This window comes from Ictalurus furcatus, chromosome 9, assembly GCF_023375685.1.
Source record: "Ictalurus furcatus strain D&B chromosome 9, Billie_1.0, whole genome shotgun sequence".
Classification (NCBI taxonomy): domain Eukaryota; kingdom Metazoa; phylum Chordata; class Actinopteri; order Siluriformes; family Ictaluridae; genus Ictalurus; species Ictalurus furcatus.
In genome coordinates, this window is record NC_071263.1 from 31,623,326 (window position 1) to 31,645,825 (window position 22,500).

Consider the following 22,500-nt stretch of genomic DNA (forward strand, 5'->3'; position numbering starts at 1 on the left):
CCTGACATTTTCCTTTAGAGTTCGCTGGTATCGTTCAGAATTCATTGTTCCATCAGTGCTGGCGAGTCGTCCTGGTCCAGATGCAGCAAAACAGGTCCAAACCATGACACTACCACCACCATGTTTCACAGATGGGATCAGGTTCTTATGCTGGAATGCAGTGTTTTCCTTTCTCCAAACATAACGCTTCTCATTTAAACCAAAAGTTCTATTTTGTTCTCATCCTTCCACAAAACATTTTTCCAATGGTCTTCTGGCTCGTCCATGTGATCTTTAACAACCTGCAGAAGGACAGCAATGTTCTTTTTGGAGAGCAGAGGCTTTCTCCTTGCAGCCCTGCCATGCACACCGTTGTTGTTCAGTGTTCTCCTGATGGTGGACTCAAGAACATTAACATTAACATTAGACAATATGAAAGAGGCCTGTAGTTGGTTAGAAGTTACCCTGGGTTGTGACCTCGTGGACTATTACATGTCTTGCTCTTGGACTGATCTTTGTTGGTCTTCACTCCTGGGAAGGGGAACAATTGTATTGAATTTCCTCCATTTGTACACAATTTGTCTGACTGTGGATGGGTGGAGTCCACACTCTTCAGAGATGGTTTTGTAACCTTTTACAGACTGATGGGCTTCAACAACTCTCGTTCAGAGGTCCTCAGAAATCTCCTTTGTTCATGTCATGATACACTTCCACAATCATGTGTTGTGAAGATCAGACTCTGATAGATCTCTGATCTTTAAATAAAGCAGGACGTCACTCACTCACACCTGATCATCATCCCACTGACTGAAAACACCTGACTCTAATCTCACCTTCAGATTAACTGCTAATCCTAGAGGTGCACATACTTTTGCCACTCATAGATATGTAATAATATTTAATTGGGTACTTTTAGGACTTAGTCCATGACATAGTGAGCCAATATCAGGATGCAGTTATCGATAGAGACTTCAAAGCACTTCTGTAAGTCACTCTGGATAAGGGCATCTACCAAATGCCTGTGGTCAGTCCTCATCCTCCTTGACCTCTGAGCAGCCTTCAGCATGGCACAGTCTTGAAGCTTAGTGTCACAGCATGGCAGTGTTTTGCTTTCTACCTTGAGAGACACTCATCAAGTGACATGGAGAACCTCTGTTCCATGCAGACTGTCCATTGGTGTCCCACAAGGCTCTGGTGTCCAGGGGCCTCTTCTGTCATCCCTCTATATCCGCTCTCAGTGAGGTCGTATCCTCAATACCCGCTCTCTCGGAGAGGTCGTATCCTCTATACCCGCTCTCTCTGCGAGGTCGTATCCTCTATACCCGCGCTCTCGGTGAGGTCGTATCCTCTACACCCGCTCTCTCGTGAGGTCATATCCTCAATACTCGGTCTCTCTGTGAGGTCGTATCCTGTATACCCACTCTCTCGGTGAGGTCGTATCCTCTATGCACACTCTCTTGGTGAGGTCGTATCCTTATTACCCGCTCTCTCGGTGAGGTCGTATCCTCTATATCCACTCTCTCGGTGTGGTCGTTTCCTCTATACCCACTCTCTCTGTGAGGTCGTATCCTCTATACCCGCTCTCTCTGCGAGGTCGTATCCTCAATACCCGCTCTCTCGGAGAGGTCGTATCCTCTATACCCGCGCTCTCAGTGAGGTCGTATCCTGAACACCCGCTCTCTCGTGAGGTCGTATCCTCTATACCCGCTCTCTCTGCGAGGTCGTATCCTCAATACCCGCTCTCTCGGAGAGGTCGTATCCTCTATACCCGCGCTCTCAGTGAGGTCGTATCCTCAACACCCGCTCTCTCGTGAGGTCGTATCCTCTATACCCGCTCTCTCTGCGAGGTCGTATCCTCAATACCCGCTCTCTCGGAGAGGTCGTATCCTCTATACCCGCGCTCTCAGTGAGGTCGTATCCTCAACACCCGCTCTCTCGTGAGGTCGTATCCTCTATACCCGCTCTCTCTGCGAGGTCGTATCCTCAATACCCGCTCTCTCGGAGAGGTCGTATCCTCTATACCCGCGCTCTCAGTGAGGTCGTATCCTCAACACCCGCTCTCTCGTGAGGTCGTATCCTCTATACCCGCTCTCTCTGCGAGGTCGTATCCTCAATACCCGCTCTCTCGGAGAGGTCGTATCCTCTATACCCGCGCTCTCAGTGAGGTCGTATCCTGAACACCCGCTCTCTCGTGAGGTCGTATCCTCTATACCCGCTCTCTCTGCGAGGTCGTATCCTCAATACCCGCTCTCTCGGAGAGGTCGTATCCTCTATACCCGCGCTCTCAGTGAGGTCGTATCCTCAACACCCGCTCTCTCGTGAGGCCGTATCCTCTATACCCACTCTCTCTGCGAGGTCGTATCCTCTATACCTGCTCTCTCTGTGAGGTCGTATCCTCTATACCCGCTCTCTTGGCAAGGTCGTATCCTCTATACCCGTTCTCTCTGTGAAGTCGTATCCTGTATACCCGCTCTCTTGGCAAGGTCATATCCTCTATACCCGCTCTCTCGTGAGCTCGTATCCTCTATACTCGCTCTCTCTGCGAGGTCGTAGCCTCTATACCTTCTCTCTCTGCGAGGTCGTATCCTCTATACCCAGTCTCTCTGTGAGGTCGTATCCTCTATACCCGCTCTCTTGGCAAGGTCGTATGCTCTATACCCACTCTCTTAGGCAGTCGTATCCTCTATACCCGCTCTCTCGGCAAGGTCGTATCCTCTATACCTGCTCTATCGGTGAGGTCGTATCCTCTATACACACTGTCTTGGTGAGGTCGTATCCTTAATATCCGCTCTCTCGGTAAGTTCGTATCCTCTATACCTGCTCTCTCTGTGAGGTCGTATCCTCTATACCCGCTCTCTCGGCGAGGTCGTACCTTCTATACCCGCTCTCTCGGCGAGGCCGTATCCTCAATACCCGGTCTCTCTGTGAGGTCGTATCCTCTATACCTGCTCTCTCGGTGAGGTTGTATCCTCTATACCTGCTCTCTCGGTGAGGTCGTATCCTCTATACCCGCTCTCTTGGTGAGGTCGTATCCTCTATACCCGCTCTCTCTGTGAGGTCATATACTCACATGGGTTTCCATACTACTGCCATGCTGATGACACTCGACTCATCCTCTCCGTTCTTCCCCTAGACCCTCATGTTTCTGCACTGCAAAAAATGTCATCTTAGCAAGTGAAAATATCTTGAATATAGTCAAATATATCTAATATTTCTTATTATAAGATTACAATAAACCAAATAAAAGATCATTAAACCAATTTCTGGACATTATTACTCATTTCAGGCGTGTAGTTTTCTTATTCTCTTGGCTGATATTTTTGCTTCTTTCTAGAAATAAAAGCTTAAAATAAACAAAATTATATGCCAATAGAACAAGATTATTTCAAGCTTAAAATGAGTACAAATGACTTGAAATGGGTTTAATAAAATTATATTAGGTTTACTGTAATCTTATAATAGGAAATACTAGATAGAGTCGACTATATAAAAGGTATTTCCACTTGTTAAGATGTAATTTTTTGCAATGTGCACAGATCTCAGCATGTCTCATCATAGATGGCAGATCATCAGCTGAAACTTAATCCCAGCCAAACTGAGCTACTGTACGTTCCTGGAGATGCATCATGTGATCTCCCTGGGCAACTCTCAGCCCTCAGATCTGTCTCTGTACACAACCTTGGTGTAACCATGGACAGACATCTTCTCCATGGACAGACATCCTTCTCCTCTCACACTACTAATCAGACATGCTCATGTCGATGTCTCCTTCACAACATCAGAAGGATTCGTCCGTTTCTCTCCACACAGGCCACTCAGGTGCTGGTTCAGTCTCTGCTCATCTCGAGACTGGTCTACTGTACCTCGCTCCTGCAGTTCTGCCTCTGAGAACCATTCCACCTCTGCAACTGATCCAGAACGCAGCTGCGTGACTTGTTTTCAACCTTGCTAAGTTCTCCCTCACCACCACACTGCTACGCTCAGCTCAGCAGGAGATGCTAAAGCACTTCTATAAATTGCTCTGGATAAGAGCATCTGCTAAATGTCATAAATGTAAATCTAAATTATTATTTTATTTTTTTGTTTTTAAATAAAAAATAACTTTTGCAGGAAATGTTGATTTTTTAAAATAGTATGCTGCAGAAGCCGTGTTTACTTCTTTTAGTACTTTTGCACACAACTGTATATAAAGGTTTATAACAATAGCAGGAAAAGCAGGAAGGCTGATCTAAAAAGGAGCTGAAATGAATACTGCACCTGTGTGTGTGTGTGTCTGTGTGTGTGTCTGTGTGTGTGTGTGTGTGTGTGTGTGTTTGTTTTTGTTTGTGTGTGTGTGTGTGTGTGTGTCTGTATGTGTCTCTGTGTGTGTATGTGTCTGTGTGTATGTGTCTGTGTCTGTGTGTGTGTCTGTATGTGTGTCTGTATGTGTCTCTGAGTGTATGTGTCTGTGTGTCTGTGTGTGTGTGTGTCTGTATGTGTGTGTGTGTGTGTGTGTGTGGCTGTGTGTGTCTGTGTGTGGGTGTGTGTGTGTGGTTAATAATACTATGATTTACATTTTCTGTTGAAGACACAGAATATCTCACTGTCATTCCACAAATCTGACTCTCTCTCTCTCTATACACACACACACACACACATATATATATATACATATATATTATTTTTCTCTCTCTATTTCTCCCTCTCTATTTCTCTCTCTATTTCTCTCACTCTATTTCTCCATCTCTCATGCTCTCTCTCTCTGTTTCTCCCCTCTCTCTATTTCTTTCTCTATTTCTCCCTCTCTCATGCTCTCTCTCTCTCTCTATTTCTCCCTCTCTCTCTCTCTCTCTATTTCTCTCTCTCTCTGTTCCTGATTTCAGATTCTCCTTGTTGACCTCTAACTCTGAGTCATTGGGGTCAGAGGTCAGAGTTGTGCGTCCTTACCTCAGCATGGCCTCCAGGAGAGAGAATCTTATTACAGCGTTCACATTTCAGACAGAAACGGTGCCAGTTCTTCCCCAGAGAGCTCACCTTCTCGCCTACAACACACACACACACACACACACACACACACACACACACACACACAATTGTGAAAATGTCCACTGAGTGTTTGTCATGTGTTAAAATAGTGACTATTAGTGTTTTTTACACAATTACTGTTTACATTTGTGATGACGGTGTTTGAGGGCTGTACTGTAATTACACACACACACACCCACACACACAGTAATTATAGAGAGTATAAACTCCATGTCCTACACAGTAGTGTTTGGGATTCAGCTCCCTGCTTCTTATCTACACCCCGGTTCATACGGGATTAGTTTTCCATGTGGAGGTGTGTAATGTAATTATTCCCGAAGTATCTCTGGGATTTTAATCCGTCATCTCAGTCATTTCTTTATTACTAATTATGGTGTATTTTCTCTTCTATAAACCGAGCAGTAGAAATAACTCCAGGTGAAATAAATCCTGTCTGAACTGACATGTTGGTAAAGATCGTGTTGAATCCTGTGGGGAAAGATGTTTTTTTCACTTTTTCTTCAGTATAAAGACTTCAGGAGACGCTCGCTCTTTTCTCTTTCCTGTCGTCTCCCACCGAAAAGTTAAAAACTCATAACAGTAAAATATATATGAGGTTTAAAGGGGTTTTTTTTATATACCTTATACAATATGAGATATTACAATATCATATAAAATATTATATGCTGACATATACACCCTATGTAGTGCACTATAATTCCAATTAGGAGCAATTTCAGACTCATCCATTCACTTCCTATATAAGTGCACTACATAGAGTAGTCCTCTAGGTGGCGCTTCTAAAGGCAGCTGCATGAACATGTGCTCCTGACTGATAGTGTTCAGTTTATTTTTGTGGTTTTATTGTGATTTTTTTTTTGGATAATATGTAAAAGATGACTTCTACTTTGAGATATCACAAAGTACATCACATTAGAATCTGCAGATGGAGTTTTTCATTTGAGATTTTTAACGGATCCTTGGCCTGATGGGCCTATCATTTAATCACATGGACAAAGCTAGTGTTCTTCTAGTGCACAAACTCAAACTTAACATCTGGATTTCAGCATGTTGAAGGTTTTGATTTTGATATATTCTAAAGGAAACTCTAAAGTCCCAAACAGATTTTTCTCCTGAACATATGGACTAGAACTATGTCATTAAACCCAGAAATAAAGGAACTGTGGATGAACCTCAGACTCCTGCATCAATCTCAACCAGCAGAGAAGAAAGAAAGAAAGAAAGTCCAAACTTTCAAAGGTAAACACAAACAAACAATTCACCACAACGCCACGCCACACGCAGTCACAGTCCTGCTCCAAGAAACTGTACTGTTCAGTGTTCTGACTCAACATAACATAAACCTATAGCCATGATAAACAGATTGTAATTATTTTATGTTTACACCACAGTGCTGTTGAATCCTGGACTCCGATTGGGTCTGAAGGTGTTGATTAGTTTTCTATAACAGCAGCTCTGACAATAGTGCAGGTTTATATTTTTATTATTATATTATACGTTATCATTTCTATAGTAACAGCTCATTTACAAGGACACGTACTTATTTATGTAACATGTAAGGAAGGAGTCTCCAGTGTCAGCGCTGTGTAACAGTCAGAGGTAAAGCTGTAACTTTAAATTTTCCCACATCTTCAGAACAGAGGAGTTTACACTTCTTTACTGTTTCTCACTAACACCACACACTGATTATTCTGTCTTATTAGCATGAAGAGAGACAATAGAGAGAGGGAATAAAGAGAGAGGGAATAAAGAGAGGGATGGTGAGGGAACGAGTATTTATAGCTGCTATAACGTACAGCAACAACAGGAATGCACTCATTTCACTGAACATTAAATATAACTGTAAACGGATAAAAAGTATGATGTTTTGTTCTTTAATAAATAAATCTTGTAATTGTTGTTAAATTGAGGACATGCTGTTAGAGGAGTTTAAGGAATGAGATTAAATAAAAATAACCATACTCTTATAATTCAGTTGTCCCTCCGAGGAACTCTACTTCTCTGCAGAAGTAAATATGTTTTGGAAGCAGAGAACTCTTAAAGAAAGATTCCCTAAAGAACACTTTTTATTGAGTATATGAAAATATGACCTCCAAATTCTGAGGAAAACAATAATAAATAATAATTACAGCAGGTCTAGTGCACTATATTTCCATTAAGGAGTTATTGTGCTCCCTGTTTATTTATTATTAATGTACTACACAGGGAATGAAATAAACCCCTACACCCTATTTAGTGTGCTATCTGTCCAGTAGGGAGCTGTGAGTATTGTGAGTTGGACCTGAATCATAATCTGAACCAATATAGTCCTCTCAAACATGGAATTGACCTTAAAGTGCACTAAGTAGGGTGTACTTATTGTATATAGGAGATAGGGATGTGATTCCCAAATGTATTAGGAACCATTACTGCATTCCCAGTGTAATTAGTGCATTTAAACTAGGTATTTAACCCCCAATAGACATAATACAGGCTATAGAACCCTTATTTTACTCACTATATAGGGCACATAATAGGGTGTGGAAACTGAATACAAATCTATTTTGTACCCTACATAGTGCACTTACACAAACACTAACGAGCTCAATCTCAAACTTATTAGACCTTCACTTAACATTTCATCCAGTGGCACTGTCCTCGGCCTACAGCAGTCCCTCCAGGATTTTTCAAACTGTTCCGCAGGTTTGGGCCGAGACGCGTCACATGACACCAACACAACGTGCATTCAGCCAAAGAACCCTTCAAATCACGTGCGTCAAACATGAGTACAGCTAAAAGGTCTCATTTACCAACAAACATCTCTGTGAAAGAGCGCGCAGAACAAGCACAAAAAACTCTCCTGTAGGGACCTGATATAGGGCACTGATCTAGAACACTTTATTTAGTACTCTATATAGTGCACATGTGAAGGGAGCAGGGATCAGAATGTCAAATGGCTCTCTAGTGACCTGTCTAGGGTATAGGGGTCATTATCTCAGCCCTTATAGTACATTTACAGAGACACTAGCAGGCTGTATCCCAAATGAATCTGTACAGGACATGTAGTGCACTAGGTAGGGTGGAAAAGTGACTACATGTCACCCTGTAGTAGGGTGTAGGGATCTATAGGATTAGTGCCTTTAGGACTTGTAAATGTCACATGTTTGTCCAGTACCTCCCACAGAGCTCTGTGTGTGTGTGTGTGTGTGTGTGTGTGTGTGTGTGTGTGTGTGTGTGAGGAACACCTCAGGAATGTGCATTGGTCAGTGCAGAAGTCAGACGTGATGAAGTTCAGCGTAAGCTCTTATTTTGTTCCCTCAGTAGGACATAATGGAAAAACAAAAGAGGGGAACATTAATGAGCCTTAAAGACACTAAACACCTCTCCACTAAAAACACTGACTCCCACACCCTACACCCTACATAGTGCACTCAGCATAACCACAACATTCACACCTCAGACATACTGTGGATATAAAAAGTTTACACCCCCCTGTTTAAAAATGAACCCACAATAAATCCTCAGATCTTTTTCCACCTTTAATGTGAAATAGCGACCAACAACATTTGAGTGAAAAACAAACAGAAAGGGGGGAAAACTTTCAATAACCTGGCTGCATAAGTATGTGCACCCTTTTATAATGGGTCATGTGACTGTACTCGTAATGAACCAACTGCAATCAAACTCATGTTCAAAAGTAATTATCATAAAGCTGTCATCAATGAAGTGATTCTGATCAACCCTAAATAAAGACCATCTGTTTCTGTAGGATTTTCTTCACATCTTCTTGGTTTCATCCCACTGCTGAAGCCGAAGCGCTGACAGAGCATGTACTGGATCACACTGTGGAAAGGAATCGCTCAGGAGAGGGATATAAAATAATTTTCAAAACATCAGATGTACCATGGAACACCGTGAAGGCCATCAACAAGTGGAGAAAATGGAGCACCGTAGTGACATCACCAAGAACAGGACGTACCTCAAAACCGACTAAAGGACAAGAACACTGCTGAGAGACCTACAGCAACATGAATGGAGCTGCAGGAACCTCTGGTGAGTAATGATTACTCTGTGCATGTGACAACAATCTCTCATATCCTTCATGTCGGGGTGACGGGGTAGGGCAGCTAGACGGAAACACTTTCTCACAAAAAGCAAACATCCAAGCTGAACTAAATCGCCCCAAACTGCCAGACGTTAAACTGCAATGTGCAGATTCCTGTAATGAGTGCACTCATCACTTTACACATGTTTACATGCACATATTCATTTTTCCACGCTATCCTCACTGCAGTATTTAATTATACATGGTTTATATTTGTACTCACACATTATCACACAGTGTAATTATATGCTTAAACAGATTTATATTTTATACATTACACCTGCTACATTATTTATGATACACACTTCTATTCCTTCAAATGGATCTCAGCACTGTAAGAATTTCACTCACCTTTTATATATTTTATCCTGGATTAACTCTAACCTTTGATGTGCACTAAGGTCTAAATCCATGTGGCAAAATGTGTTGGTCTGATGAGGCCAAGGTAGAACTTTATGGGCATAATTGTAAAAGATATGTTTGGTGCAAGAACAAGACAGCTTATTACCCAAAGAACACCATACCCAGGGTGAAGCATGGTGGTGGTAGCACCGTGCTGTGGTTCTGCTTCTCTTCAGCTGGGACTGGGGCTCTAGTCAAGACAGAGGGAATCATGGATAGCTCCAAATCCAATCTATTTTATCACAAAATCTGCAGGCGTCATTTCACCTCCCAGCTTGAAGGTGAACAAAGAAACGGCTTCAGAAGAAGAAGATCAATGTTTTGTAATGACCCGATCAGAGCTCAGATCTAAATCCTATCAGAAACCTGTGGAATGATGTGAGGAGGGCTGTGCACAGGAGATTAGATCTGTATTACAAGCATAAGGTGTCTTCCCAAAAACATTCCTATCTGTTTTACTTGGTTGTTTTCGGTCACAATTTCACATTACAGGTGGAGAAAAGATCTGACATGATTTATCTTAGCCTCATTTTTTACATCACAAAAACCTGCAGTTTAATTTTTTTTTTTTTTTGGGGGGGGGGGGGTAAACATTTATATCCACTTTATCTACAGACTTAATCACTTCAGAAGTTACTCATTCACAGGGACGTATACAGTGGACTGTCTAATAATCTATGCCTAATAATAAACTGAATTTAAAAACCTGGAGTTTTAACAAATTAAACATATAGCTGTTGATGTGGTTTGGGTTTTTTTGTAAGGAGACATTTATTTAACTTGGAAGGAGTCTCCAGTGTCAGCGCTTTGTAACAGTCACAATGCTTCGCAAAGTTTATCAGCACAGGAAAGTGCTCGACAGACAGAGAGAGAGAGAGAGAGAGAGAGAGAGGGAGAGCGATACAGGCAGAGAGAGAGAGAGAGAGAGACACAGAGAGAGACAGATAGAGAGAGAGACAGAGAGAGAGACAGAGAGACACAGAGAGAGACACAGAGAGAGACAGAGAGAGAGAGACAGAGAGAGAGACAGAGAGAGAGACAGATAGAGAGACAGATAGAGAGAGAGAGACAGAGAGAGAGAGAGAGACAGATAGAGAGACAGATAGAGAGAGAGACAGAGAGAGAGAGAGAGAGAGACAGGAGAGAGACAGAGAGAGAGACAGATAGAGAGAGAGAGACAGAGAGAGAGCAAGAGAGAGACAGAGAGAGAGCGATACAGGCAGAGAGACAGAGAGAGAGACAGATAGAGAGAGAGAGAGAGAGAGAGACAGATAGAGAGACAGATAGAGAGACAGATAGAGAGAGAGACAGATAGAGAGAGAGAGAGCAAGAGAGAGACAGAGAGAGAGCGATACAGGCAGAGAGACAGAGAGAGAGAGACAGATAGAGAGAGAGAGAGAGACAGATAGAGAGACAGATAGAGAGAGAGACAGAGAGAGAGACAGAGAGAGAGACAGAGAGAGAGACAGATAGAGAGAGAGAGCAAGAGAGAGAGCAAGAGAGAGACAGAGAGAGAGCGATACAGGCAGAGAGACAGAGAGAGAGAGACAGATAGAGAGACAGATAGAGAGAGAGAGACAGAGAGAGAGCAAGAGAGAGACAGAGAGAGAGCGATACAGGCAGAGAGACAGAGAGAGAGAGATGTCCACTACACTGTAGATATCTGAGCAGGTCTGTAGAAAGTCTGTGTATTAAAATCTAAATTCTCTTTTATGGTATAAAATAAAATCTCCTGCATCCAGTCTCGTGCCCTGTGTTTCCTGTATGGAGCTAAAACGAACCTCTATACCCTGCAGCATTATTATTATTATTATTATTATTATTATTATTATTATTATACCCTGTGTAGTGCATTTAGAGTGTACGAGGGAAAAATGTAGAGAAAGAAAATATGTCTCAGGAAGAGATTCGGTGTCAGAATAATCAACATCCAGAATAAATCCTATAAAACACAGGAATATATCTGACTGTAAACATATCATTCACTAAAATGTAAAACTGTATGAGTTGAACACTTTCACAAACTCTCTCAAATTCCCTTTAACTCTCTCGTTCGCACTGACACTGAAATAAAAACTGTTTTAGTGAAATAAGTGCAGAATTAGGAAGAGACTTTCATTTCTTACCGAAGAACACTGGCTTTTCACATCTAGGGCACTTGGAGGTCATGATAGAGGAGTGAAGATGGAGTGATAGAGGAGTGAGACTGAGGGAGAAGGAGACGCGCGCGGCTCTTCTTACATTTTAAGAGAACGCTAAACCCCGCCCCCACCGTCGCGCGACCCACTTCCGCTCTTCTCATTGGTCCATGAGACGTCAGTTAAAAACATCAACAACAAAACATTACTACTTCGTCTTTAATAATTATATAATGTATATTTGCTTTCTTATTTTGCTTAATGTTCAAAGAGACGGTGAGTATAACAATAATAATAAGAAGAAGCTTGACTGTATATTTAGGTGTGTGTGTGTGTGTGTGTGTGTGTGTGTGTGTGTGCTGAATTAAAATTCGGTGTGAATAGAGTTTCAGTTGTTTATGACGATAAATAATTAAATACTAGTATAAGCTCTAATAGTTCCATAAACAACACACACACACACACACACACACACACACACACACACAATGTTGATGGTGTGTGTAAGAATGAGGCTGTTGATGGATTTATTGATTACACTGCTGCCCTCTATTGGTCATGTTTTGTCACAGACTGTAAACCATAGTTATATATTTGTCATTTGAGGTGTTTATTGTAATCATAAAGCACTGTGTGTGTGGGGGGGGGGGGGGGGAGTTTGGGGGGTAAGGAATAACACACTTCAAGCTCAAAATTAATCCACACCAGGTAAATGTTCTACAAAGCACTTTACACTGTTTCTCATTCTCACACACACACACACACACACACACACACACACACACACAGCAATAACAGCTCATTTTATATCACAGTCACAAAATAACATAGTTCTGATTAGCATGTTTTAAAACTAATGCAGCTGTTCCTCTGTTCAGAACCTTCAGAACACAGAGGTTTTCCTTACGCAGTTCTGAGTCAGAACCCTGAAGAACCATCCAAGGAAGCATTGTAGAACCTTTTATTTTTCTATACAGTCTATAAACTGTTCTAAAAACTACATCAATAAAAACAAGATCATTAATCAGATGGATTTTATTTGAAAGTTCTAAACACAGTTCCAGACTGTAAATAAAGCATTAAAGTTCAGCTCCTAAATCCGTGTCCCATTTTACACACTTCACATCATCATATCATCATCACTTCATCATCTTCACATCATCATATCATCATCATCATATCATCATCACTTCATCATCATATCATCATCACTTCATCATCTTCACATCATCATATCATCATCATCACAGGTTATCAGCTTTAAACTGTATGACCGATCCGAAATAATTCAATCACAAACACGAGCAGTTCAGAGAGGCAGGTTTACTGTGCAGAGAGAGAGAGAAAGAGAGAGAAAGAGGGAGAAAGAGAGAGAAAGAGGGAGAAAGAGGGAGAAAGAGGGAGAAAGAGGGAGAAAGAGGGCGAAAGAGAGAGAAAGAGGAAGAAAGAGGGAGAGAGGAAACACTTGAAACTGTGCACTTTGCTTCTTCTGGAACTCAGTTAAAGATCTTGTACGGTAGCACTACTTGTATTGTTCTCTGCTTGATGTATCTCCTTGCTTGTATTTTCTCACTTGTAATTCTCTTTGAATAAAAGTGTCTGCTACATGAATAAATATAATATAATGTAATGTAATGAAAGAGGGAGAAAGAGAGAGGTAGAGAGGGAACACTTTAAACTGGAGGAAAGAGGAGATGAAGAAAATCTTTAATTAGACGACTCATTAATCGTTCTGATTAGCCGCTCACTCTGCTCCTCTTTTTGACCTTTGACCTCAGGGTTCTGGGGTCAGAGGTGAAATCGTCAGATTGAGAGAAAACAAACAGAAATTATTTTTTAAAATTCCGATTAAACATAAACACGTTCTGTTGGACAAATTTCCATCTTCACAGCTGAGAGATTATAATATAATCACACGATAAGAGAATAAATCAGATTTATTTCATTAATGCAGTTTATTTTATTATTGCTTATTTAACGTAAGTACAGTAACTCTCTCTACACCCTGTGGTCATAAAGCATTATAACTGTGACATCATTTACTTCTATTTTATCTCTAATACTTCAGAAAGTTTTTATAAACTCTAATAATAAAGTCTTAATGAAGTCTCAACGTCTTAACAAAGTCTTAAGTCCTCCACTGCGGCTGGTAAACGTTATAACTGTGTATGAATGTAATCATTCTCCTTATTTCACTATAATCGTTTATAAATAATATTAACAATCCTTAGGATTTCTCCTTCTGATGGAGGAGAGTTTATAATCTGAACTGTCCTGGAGTTTACGAGGCTTTATGAAGAGTTTATAATCTGAACTGTCCTGGAGTTTACGAGGCTTTATAAAGAGTTTATAATCTGAACTGTCCTGGAGTTTACGAGGCTTTATGAAGAGTTTATAATCTGAAATGTCCTGGAGTTTACGAGGCTTTATAAAGAGTTTATAATCTGAAATGTCCTGGAGTTTACGAGGCTTTATGAAGAGTTTATAATCTGAAATGTCCTGGAGTTTACGAGGCTTTATAAAGAGTTTATAATCTGAAATGTCCTGGAGTTTACGAGGCTTTATAAAGAGTTTATAATCTGAACTGTCCTGGAGTTTACGAGGCTTTATAAAGAGTTTATAATCTGAACTGTCCTGGAGTTTATGAGGCTTTATAAAGAGTTTATAATCTGAAATGTCCTGGAGTTTACGAGGCTTTATAAAGAGTTTATAATCTGAAATGTCCTGGAGTTTACGAGGCTTTATAAAGAGTTTATAAGAATGTTCACAGTACAGAACAGTGTTTAACGTTTGTGTTCATTTCAGTATTTTTATGATAATAAATTAAGGAACACTTCATAACGAGGAAAACATTTTGAGTAAAATACGAGACGGTTTAGTTGAAGCGCTCCGTCATGTTTTATAATTGTTTAGATGGAGGAGTGCGCAGCGCTCTGGTGGAGTTTATGACGCATTATGAAGGGTTATAAGATCACAGTTCTGATGAGAGCTTTAGTCAGTTATCGTTAGTGTTTGACCTGACGACACGCCTCGTTATCTCACAGCTCTAACCTGTGTGGGTGTGGCTGTGGGCGTGGCCTCATGTGCGCTGATATTTTTGTATATTTTGATATCACAGTAAGTAACTTAACCATTTTATCACAGTTTATAATATTATCACAGGTTTTTTTCTTCAGTTTACGTTCTCTAATTGATCTAAAATAAAATCCAGTATGAACAGCGTCAGTGTCATGACCTCGGCTGCGTCCTAAACCACACACAGAGGTAGTGTAACTCAGCTGTAACCTGGGTTCTGAAATATTCTGGTCTATCAGGTGTCTGATTATCAACACATATTTATATTAGACACACACACACACACACACACACACACAAACGATTCCATAATTCTTCCCTCGTATAAGATGATGATTAACACACTGAGGAAGTGTGTGTGAGTGTGTGTGAGTGTGTGTGAGTGTGTGTGTGTGTGTGTGTGTGTGTGTGTGTGAGAGTTAGTTTCGGGGTTTAATGCCGGATTTGTGATATGACCCGTATCCATGAAGAATGACGTAATCATATCATACAGGTCATTAAAGTGTTATTACAAACATACACTCTACCACATCTTTACCATCTCCCTCACTTCCTGTCTGTCAGATGACCTTCCTGTCAAAAGCCCGCCGCCCCCCACCCTGTGATGTCACGCCGTCGCCGCTCGGTTCCTGTAGCTCTGATAAGTATCGATGAGCTCGGTCACTACAGAGGGGTCATCCAGCGTGGAGACGTCCCCGAGCCTGTCCACCTGCCCCATCGCCACCTTCCGGAGAATTCTCCTCATGATTTTTCCGGAGCGAGTCTTCGGGAGACGCTTCACCACCTGACACGCCGAGAGGGGACACAGGACGAGGTCAGAGAGAACATTTCTAAAGTCTTCTACACCTGCTCCAGTACACATACTGATCCTTTTCTTCTAAATGTCTACACTCTTACAGCATTTACATCCCTTACAGGTTCTTCAGTTCTCTCTCTGGAGGAACCCTTAAAGGTTCTACAACAAAGTGTTTCCTATAAGAAAGAGTTTAACATAGCAATAAAAAGAAGAGAAGAGAGAGAACATCAGAGAGAGAGCGAGAGAGAGAGAGAGAGAACATCAGAGAGAGAGAGAGAGAGAGAGAGAGAGAGAACATCAGAGAGAGAGAGAGAGAGAGAGAGAGAGAGAACATCAGAGAGAGAGAGAGAGAACATCAGAGAGAGAGAGAGAGAGAGAACATCAGAGAGAGAGAGAGAGAGAGAACATCAGAGAGAGAGAGAGAGAGAGAACATCAGAGAGAGAGCGAGAGAGAGAGAGAGAGAACATCAGAGAGAGAGCGAGAGAGAGAGAGAGAGAACATCAGAGAGAGAGAGAGAGAACATCAGAGAGAGAGCGAGAGAGAGAGAGAGAGAACATCAGAGAGAGAGAGAGAGAGAGAGAGAGAGAGAACATCAGAGAGAGAGAGAGAGAGAACATCAGAGAGAGAGAGAGAGAGAGAGAGAGAGAGAACATCAGAGAGAGAGAGAGAGAGAGAGAGAGAACATCAGAGAGAGAGAGAGAGAGAACATCAGAGAGAGAGAGAGAGAACATCAGAGAGAGAGAGAGAGAGAGAGAGAGAGAGAGAGAACATCAGAGAGAGAGCGAGAGAGAGAGAGAGAGAGAACATCAGAGAGAGAGAGAGAGAGAGAGAGAGAGAGAGAACATCAGAGAGAGAGAGAGAGAGAGAGAGAGAGAACATCAGAGAGAGAGAGAGAGAGAACATCAGAGAGAGAGAGAGAGAGAGAGAGAGAACATCAGAGAGAGAGAGAGAGAGAGAGAGAGAGAACATCAGAGAGAGAGAGAGAGAGAACATCAGAGAGAGAGAGAGAGAGAGAGAGAGAGAGAACATCAGAGAGAGAGAGAGAGAGAGAGAGAGAGAACATCAGAGAGAGAGAGAGAGAGAACATCAGAGAGAGAGAGAGAGAGAGAGAACATCAGAGAGAGAGAGAGAGAACATCAGAGAGAGAGAGAGAGAACATCAGAGAGAGAGAGAACATCAGAGAGAGAGAGAACATCAGAGAGAGAGAGAGAGAGAGAGAGAGAACATCAGAGAGAGAGAGAGAGAGAACATCAGAGAGAGAGAGAGAGAACATCAGAGAGAGAGAGAGAGAGAGAGAACATCAGAGAGAGAGAGAGAGAGAGAGAGAACATCAGAGAGAGAGAGAGAGAACATCAGGGAGAGAGAGGGAGAGAGAGAGAGAACATCAGAGAGAGAGAGAGAGAACATCAGAGAGAGAGAGAGAGAACATCAGGGAGAGAGAGGGAGAGAGAGAGAGAACATCAGAGAGAGAGAGAGAGAACATCAGAGAGAGAGAGAGAGAGAACATCAGAGAGAGAGAGAGAGAGAGAACATCAGGGAGAGAGAGAGAGAACATCAGGGAGAGAGAGAGAGAACATCAGAGAGAGAGAGAGAGAACATCAGAGAGAGAGAGAGAGAGAGAGAGAGAACATCAGGGAGAGAGAGAGAGAACATCAGAGAGAGAGAGAGAGAACATCAGAGAGAGAGAGAGAGAGAACATCAGAGAGAGAGAGAGAGAACATCAGAGAGAGAGAGAGAGAACATCAGAGAGAGAGAGAGAGAGAGAGAGAGAACATCAGGGAGAGTGAGGGAGAGAGAGAGAACATCAGAGAGAGAGAGAGAGAGAGAACATCAGGGAGAGTGAGGGAGAGAGAGAGAACATCAGAGAGAGAGAGAGAGAGAACATCAGGGAGAGTGAGGGAGAGAGAGAGAACATCAGAGAGAGAGAGAACATCAGGGAGAGTGAGGGAGAGAGAGAACATCAGGGAGAGAGAGGGAGAGAGAGAGAGAACATCAGGGAGAGAGAGAGAACATCAGGGAGAGAGAGGGAGAGGGAGAGAGAGAGAGCGAGAGAGAGAGAACATCAGGGAGAGAGAGAGGGAGAGAGAGAGAGCGAGAGAGAGAGAACATCAGGGAGAGAGAGAGAACATCAGGGAGAGAGAGGGAGAGAGAGAACATCAGGGAGAGAGAGGGAGAGAGAGAGAGAACATCAGGGAGAGAGAGAGAACATCAGGGAGAGAGAGGGAGAGAGAGAACATCAGGGAGAGAGAGGGAGAGAGAGAGAGAACATCAGGGAGAGAGAGAGAACATCAGGGAGAGAGAGAGAACATCAGGGAGAGAGAGAGAACATCAGGGAGAGAGAGAGGGAGAGAGAGAGAGCGAGAGAGAGAGAACATCAGGGAGAGAGAGAGGGAGAGAGAGAGAGCGAGAGAGAGAGAACATCAGGGAGAGAGAGAGGGAGAGAGAGAGAGCGAGAGAGAGAGAACATCAGGGAGAGAGAGAGGGAGAGAGAGAGCGAGAGAGAGAGAACATCAGGGAGAGAGAGGGAGAGAGAGAGAGCGAGAGAGAGAGAACATCAGGGAGAGAGAGAGAGAGAGCGAGAGAGAGAGAACATCAGGGAGAGAGAGAGAGAGAGAGATGTATGTATATAAATTATAATAATAAAAAATATTAGAACAATATGACTTGGAGAAGCATTAATTTAAATAAAACAGTTTATTATAATTCGAATGGTTTTTATTACAATAAAACCCGATGTGTTTACACACCAGGAAGTGGTCAGGCACGGCGTATTTGGCGATGCTTTTGGCCACCATCTGTCTCAGTTCCTTCACCACGTCCTCCTGGTTCTTCAACCCATTCTCCTTTAGAACCACAAACGCAAACGGAACTGAGGACACAGGAAGAGGTTACACGTAAAACAGGAAGTGGGTTTAACCTCACCGTTCTTCTGACTCGATCAGGTACCTGACATTACACACTGACATTACACACACTATAGTAACATAAATATATAAATATAAACAATAATCCTGACTTTAATACAGACTCCAGTCTCACTGCCTAACAGTTTATAACACCGTGTCACATTGCGCTCACTAGGGGGCGTTGTCTGACCAGCTTTCTTTCCCTTTTTTTTGTAAGTACAATTAAAAAACATCAGAGTTTTCAGTTCACCATGTCAGATATTCAGAGATATTTCCAATATTCCCTATTTCAGTTATTAAAACAAACTCAGTGCATGTTCTCTCTACTGTGCTGAGAGAGATGTTTAATTAATTAAAATTAAATGCAGCGCTTCGCTGTGAGCCGAACAAACACACACAAACACACACAGACACACACACAACACAGAATGAAGAAACGAGGACAAAGAACCTCTCAGAGACGCCAAACACCCCGCTGCAGTCTCAACAATGCAGGCTTTATTTACTTCCTCTGCAGCCTTCACTCTCTCTCTCTCTCTCTCTCTCTCTCTCTCTCTCACTCTCTCACTCACTCACTCAATCACCACACTTTAAAGGAACAGAGACTGATTTATATATGAATAACTAATTTTTAAAACTTCCTTACATTTATTCTTATTCTTGATTATTTCTTTATATGTTTAATGTATATAGTGCTTTGCAACACACATGGTTTCTAACACATAACACACAGTAACATCATTAACAGACTAAAAGAAGAGTAATGTTGTGAGAAAAGACAAGAGAAGAGATTTGAAGGAAGGAACAGAAGTGCAGTGATGGAGAGATTGGGGTCGGGCATTTCACAGTTTGGGGGCCGGGGCGGTTTTAATGGCCGACCCCAAACTCTCATCAATACACTTCTGTGACCTTCAACTTCTGATGAAATTTCTAATTAAACTCCTGAGTAAACGTCACATGACCGTCTCACCTTCTCCTTTAACGTCGTGAAAAATTCCGACGACGGCAGCCTCGGGAACATCCGGGTGCTCGGCCTACAGGAGGACATAACTTCGCTCAGTCCCAAACAGCCAATCAAATGTGTGAACATCATTTAAATATTTGAATAGCTCCGCCTCTCACCAGGGCATCCTCGATCTCCGCTGTACCCAGGCGATGGCCGCTGATGTTGATGACATCATCCATCCGTCCGGTGATCTGGTAATAACCGTCTGCTGTCCGGTGCGCGCCATCACCCGTAAAATAATAACCTACAGCATACACACACACACACACACACACATACACACACACATGACTTTATTACAGTGCTAACAATTCAACATTTTATACACATAAAAAGAGAAACACACTTTTCTACATGTGACCCAAAGGACACAGAAATATATATGAGTCATAAGGATGATAGATATTGACAGGCTCCACCTCATTTACTAAGACTGACATGTAGACAGGCCACACCCCCTTCATTATAGCTTACAGTAGTGCACTCACCAGGATAAGTTTTAAAGTATGCATCTACAAATCTCTGATGATCTCCAAAAATGCTTCTGGCCATTCCGGGCCACGGTTTGCCGATACACAGAGCGCCACTGACATCATTTCCCGTCAGGACTCGGCCCTGTGATAAAAGTCATGATAAACAGCAGGAAAATAAAATATATTCTAATAAAAAGAACCTGAACTTTAGTGCAACTGTAACAGGTTTTAAAGAAGGGCAGTGTTCAAATTGCATATGCATGTTCTAGTGCCCTACTCTCAGGAGATGTGGTTATCACTGCAGGAAGTCAGTGTTGAGTAAGTACACATGACTTCCTATCAGTGTTGGAGCTGCTCCAGACTGCAGTGTGTGTTTAATAGCTCACAAGAATATGAGTACAGGAGAAAAGGCACGCCCACATTCAAGGGGTGGAGAGAGAGAAAGAGGGAGAGAGAGACTGTTATATACAGTAACTTCAGACTCTATAGGGATTATGGTATAGACATTATAGACTCTATAGGGATTACAGTATACACAGTATACAGACTCTATAGGGATTACAGTATACACAGTATACAGACTCTATAGGGATTACGGTATATACAGTATACAGACTATAGGGATTGCAGTATATTCAGTATAGACTCTGTAGGGATTACAGTATATACAGTATACAGACCCAATAGGGATTACAGTATATACAGGATATACAAAATACAGACCCTGTAGGGATTACGGTATATACAGTATACAGACCCTATAGGGCTTACAGTATTCAGTATACAGACTCTATAGGGATTACAGTATATACAGTATACAGACCCTATAGGGCTTACAGTATATACAGTATACAGACCCTATAGGGCTTACAGTATATACAGTATACAGACTCTATAGGGATTACGGTATATACAGTATAGACTCTATAGGAATTACAGTATATACAGTATACAGACCCTATAGGGATTACAGTATATACAGGATATACAAAATACAGACCCTATAGGGATTACAGTATATACAGTATACAGACTCTATAGGGATTACGCTATATACAGTATAGACTCTATAGGGATTACAGTATTCAGTATACAGACTCTATAGGGATTACAGTATATACATTATACAGACTATAGGGATTACAGTATATACAGTATACAGACTCTATAGGGATTACGGTATATACAGTATACAGACCCTATAGGGCTTACAGTATATACAGTATACAGACTACAGGGATTACGATATATACAGTATAGACTCTATGGGATTACAGTATATTCAGTATACAGACTCTATGGGGATTACAGTATATACAGTATACAGACCCTATAGGGCTTACGGAGTATATACAGTATACAGACGCTATAGGGCTTACAGAGTATATACAGTATATACAAAATACAAACCCTATAGGGATTACAGTATATACAGTATACAGACTGTATAGGGATTACAGTATATGAAGTATACAGACTCTATTTGGATTACAGAATATATACATTATACAGACTATAGGGATTACGGTATATACAGTATAGACTCTATAGGGATTACAGTATATACAGTATAAAGACCCTATAGGGATTACGGTGTATATACAGTATATACAAAATACAGACCCTATAGGGATTACAGTATATACAGTATATAGACTGTATAGGGATTACGGAATATATAGTAACTACAGACCCTATAGATATCACGGTATATACAGTATACAGACTCTATAGGGATTAGATTATATAGTTACACAGCAGGCGTGGTGGATTATTTTGTCAGATAATTCTCTGTACAGTTTTATTCTGGCAAATATATGGCTTTCGTGTACTAGCTTTATCATTTTAAATGCTCTAATAAACGTTAGTGAAGCAGACTTTACCTTTTCGTCCAATAATGCAGGCTGAATGCCAAAGAAAGGCCTCATGGCCATGGCAGGTCGTATTTCAGCGCCGGGTTCTGCAGGCCGTGGTGCGATACACACTCCGCCCGTCTCTGTGGAAAAGAAAAGCAGGATAACGTTAATACGTAACCTCTAAAACCTGGAATGGCTAATAATTTATGAATTCTTTGTGGAAAAAAAAACATATTAGTGTAATTTTAACTCGGGCACTGACTCCAGTTCAATTATTAGCAACATTACGCCTGCTCATTAGGGAAAAATTCATACATTTAAAATCTATATCCTGAATTTATATATTTCTGTAAAAGCTGCTCTGGGAGAATGTCCACTGTTAAACACGCTGTACACATAACACTGAACTGAACTGAATGATCAGTGCTGTCTGTGAGGTACGATACACCTTTAACCTTCATATACTGTAACATTCAACACAGAATACAGCTGTAAGCAGCACACACCCTTTACACACTGTTATTATTTATTATTACATTATTATTCTCTTCAATCCTGGACTCTCCACATAAACAGATTAATGATGTTTAATTGTTGATATGGTGAAGTTTTCTGTAACCATAAGTTTATGTAACGGGTATGGAAGGAGTCTCCAGTGTCAGCACTGTGTAACAGTCAGAGGTGAAGCTGGACAGAGAAGTTTACGCTTCTTTACAGTTTCTTACTAACACCACAAGCAGCGTTTTTTTTTCTCTTATT

At 41.6% G+C, this 22,500-nt stretch overlaps 2 protein-coding genes across 3 annotated transcripts in view; both read right to left on the bottom strand.

Annotated features, from left to right (window-relative positions):
- Positions 1–11,724, bottom strand: part of crip3 (cysteine-rich protein 3) — a 17,467-nt gene extending 5,743 nt beyond the window's left edge. Inside the window, exons 1-3 of one of the 2 annotated variants that reach the window (XM_053632980.1) lie at positions 11,617–11,713; positions 9,597–9,680; positions 4,906–5,000 (exon numbers count right to left, since the gene is read on the bottom strand). In XM_053632980.1, coding sequence (XP_053488955.1) covers positions 4,906–5,000; positions 9,597–9,680; positions 11,617–11,659 — 222 coding nt within the window. In that variant the 5' untranslated portion in view covers positions 11,660–11,713. Of the gene's footprint in view, positions 1–4,905; positions 5,001–9,596; positions 9,681–11,616 lie in introns of both variants that reach the window. The other variant, XM_053632981.1, reaches the window with a different exon arrangement.
- Positions 11,725–12,645: 921 nt separating this feature from the next.
- Positions 12,646–22,500, bottom strand: part of LOC128612881 (acetyl-coenzyme A synthetase 2-like, mitochondrial) — a 10,706-nt gene continuing 851 nt past the window's right edge. The window contains exons 2-7 of the mRNA XM_053633352.1: positions 21,769–21,881; positions 19,901–20,027; positions 19,529–19,656; positions 19,377–19,440; positions 18,248–18,369; positions 12,646–15,487 (exon numbers count right to left, since the gene is read on the bottom strand). Of these exons, the coding sequence (XP_053489327.1) occupies positions 15,311–15,487; positions 18,248–18,369; positions 19,377–19,440; positions 19,529–19,656; positions 19,901–20,027; positions 21,769–21,819 (669 nt within the window). The 5' untranslated portion in view covers positions 21,820–21,881 and the 3' untranslated portion in view covers positions 12,646–15,310. The remainder of the gene's footprint in view (positions 15,488–18,247; positions 18,370–19,376; positions 19,441–19,528; positions 19,657–19,900; positions 20,028–21,768; positions 21,882–22,500) is intronic.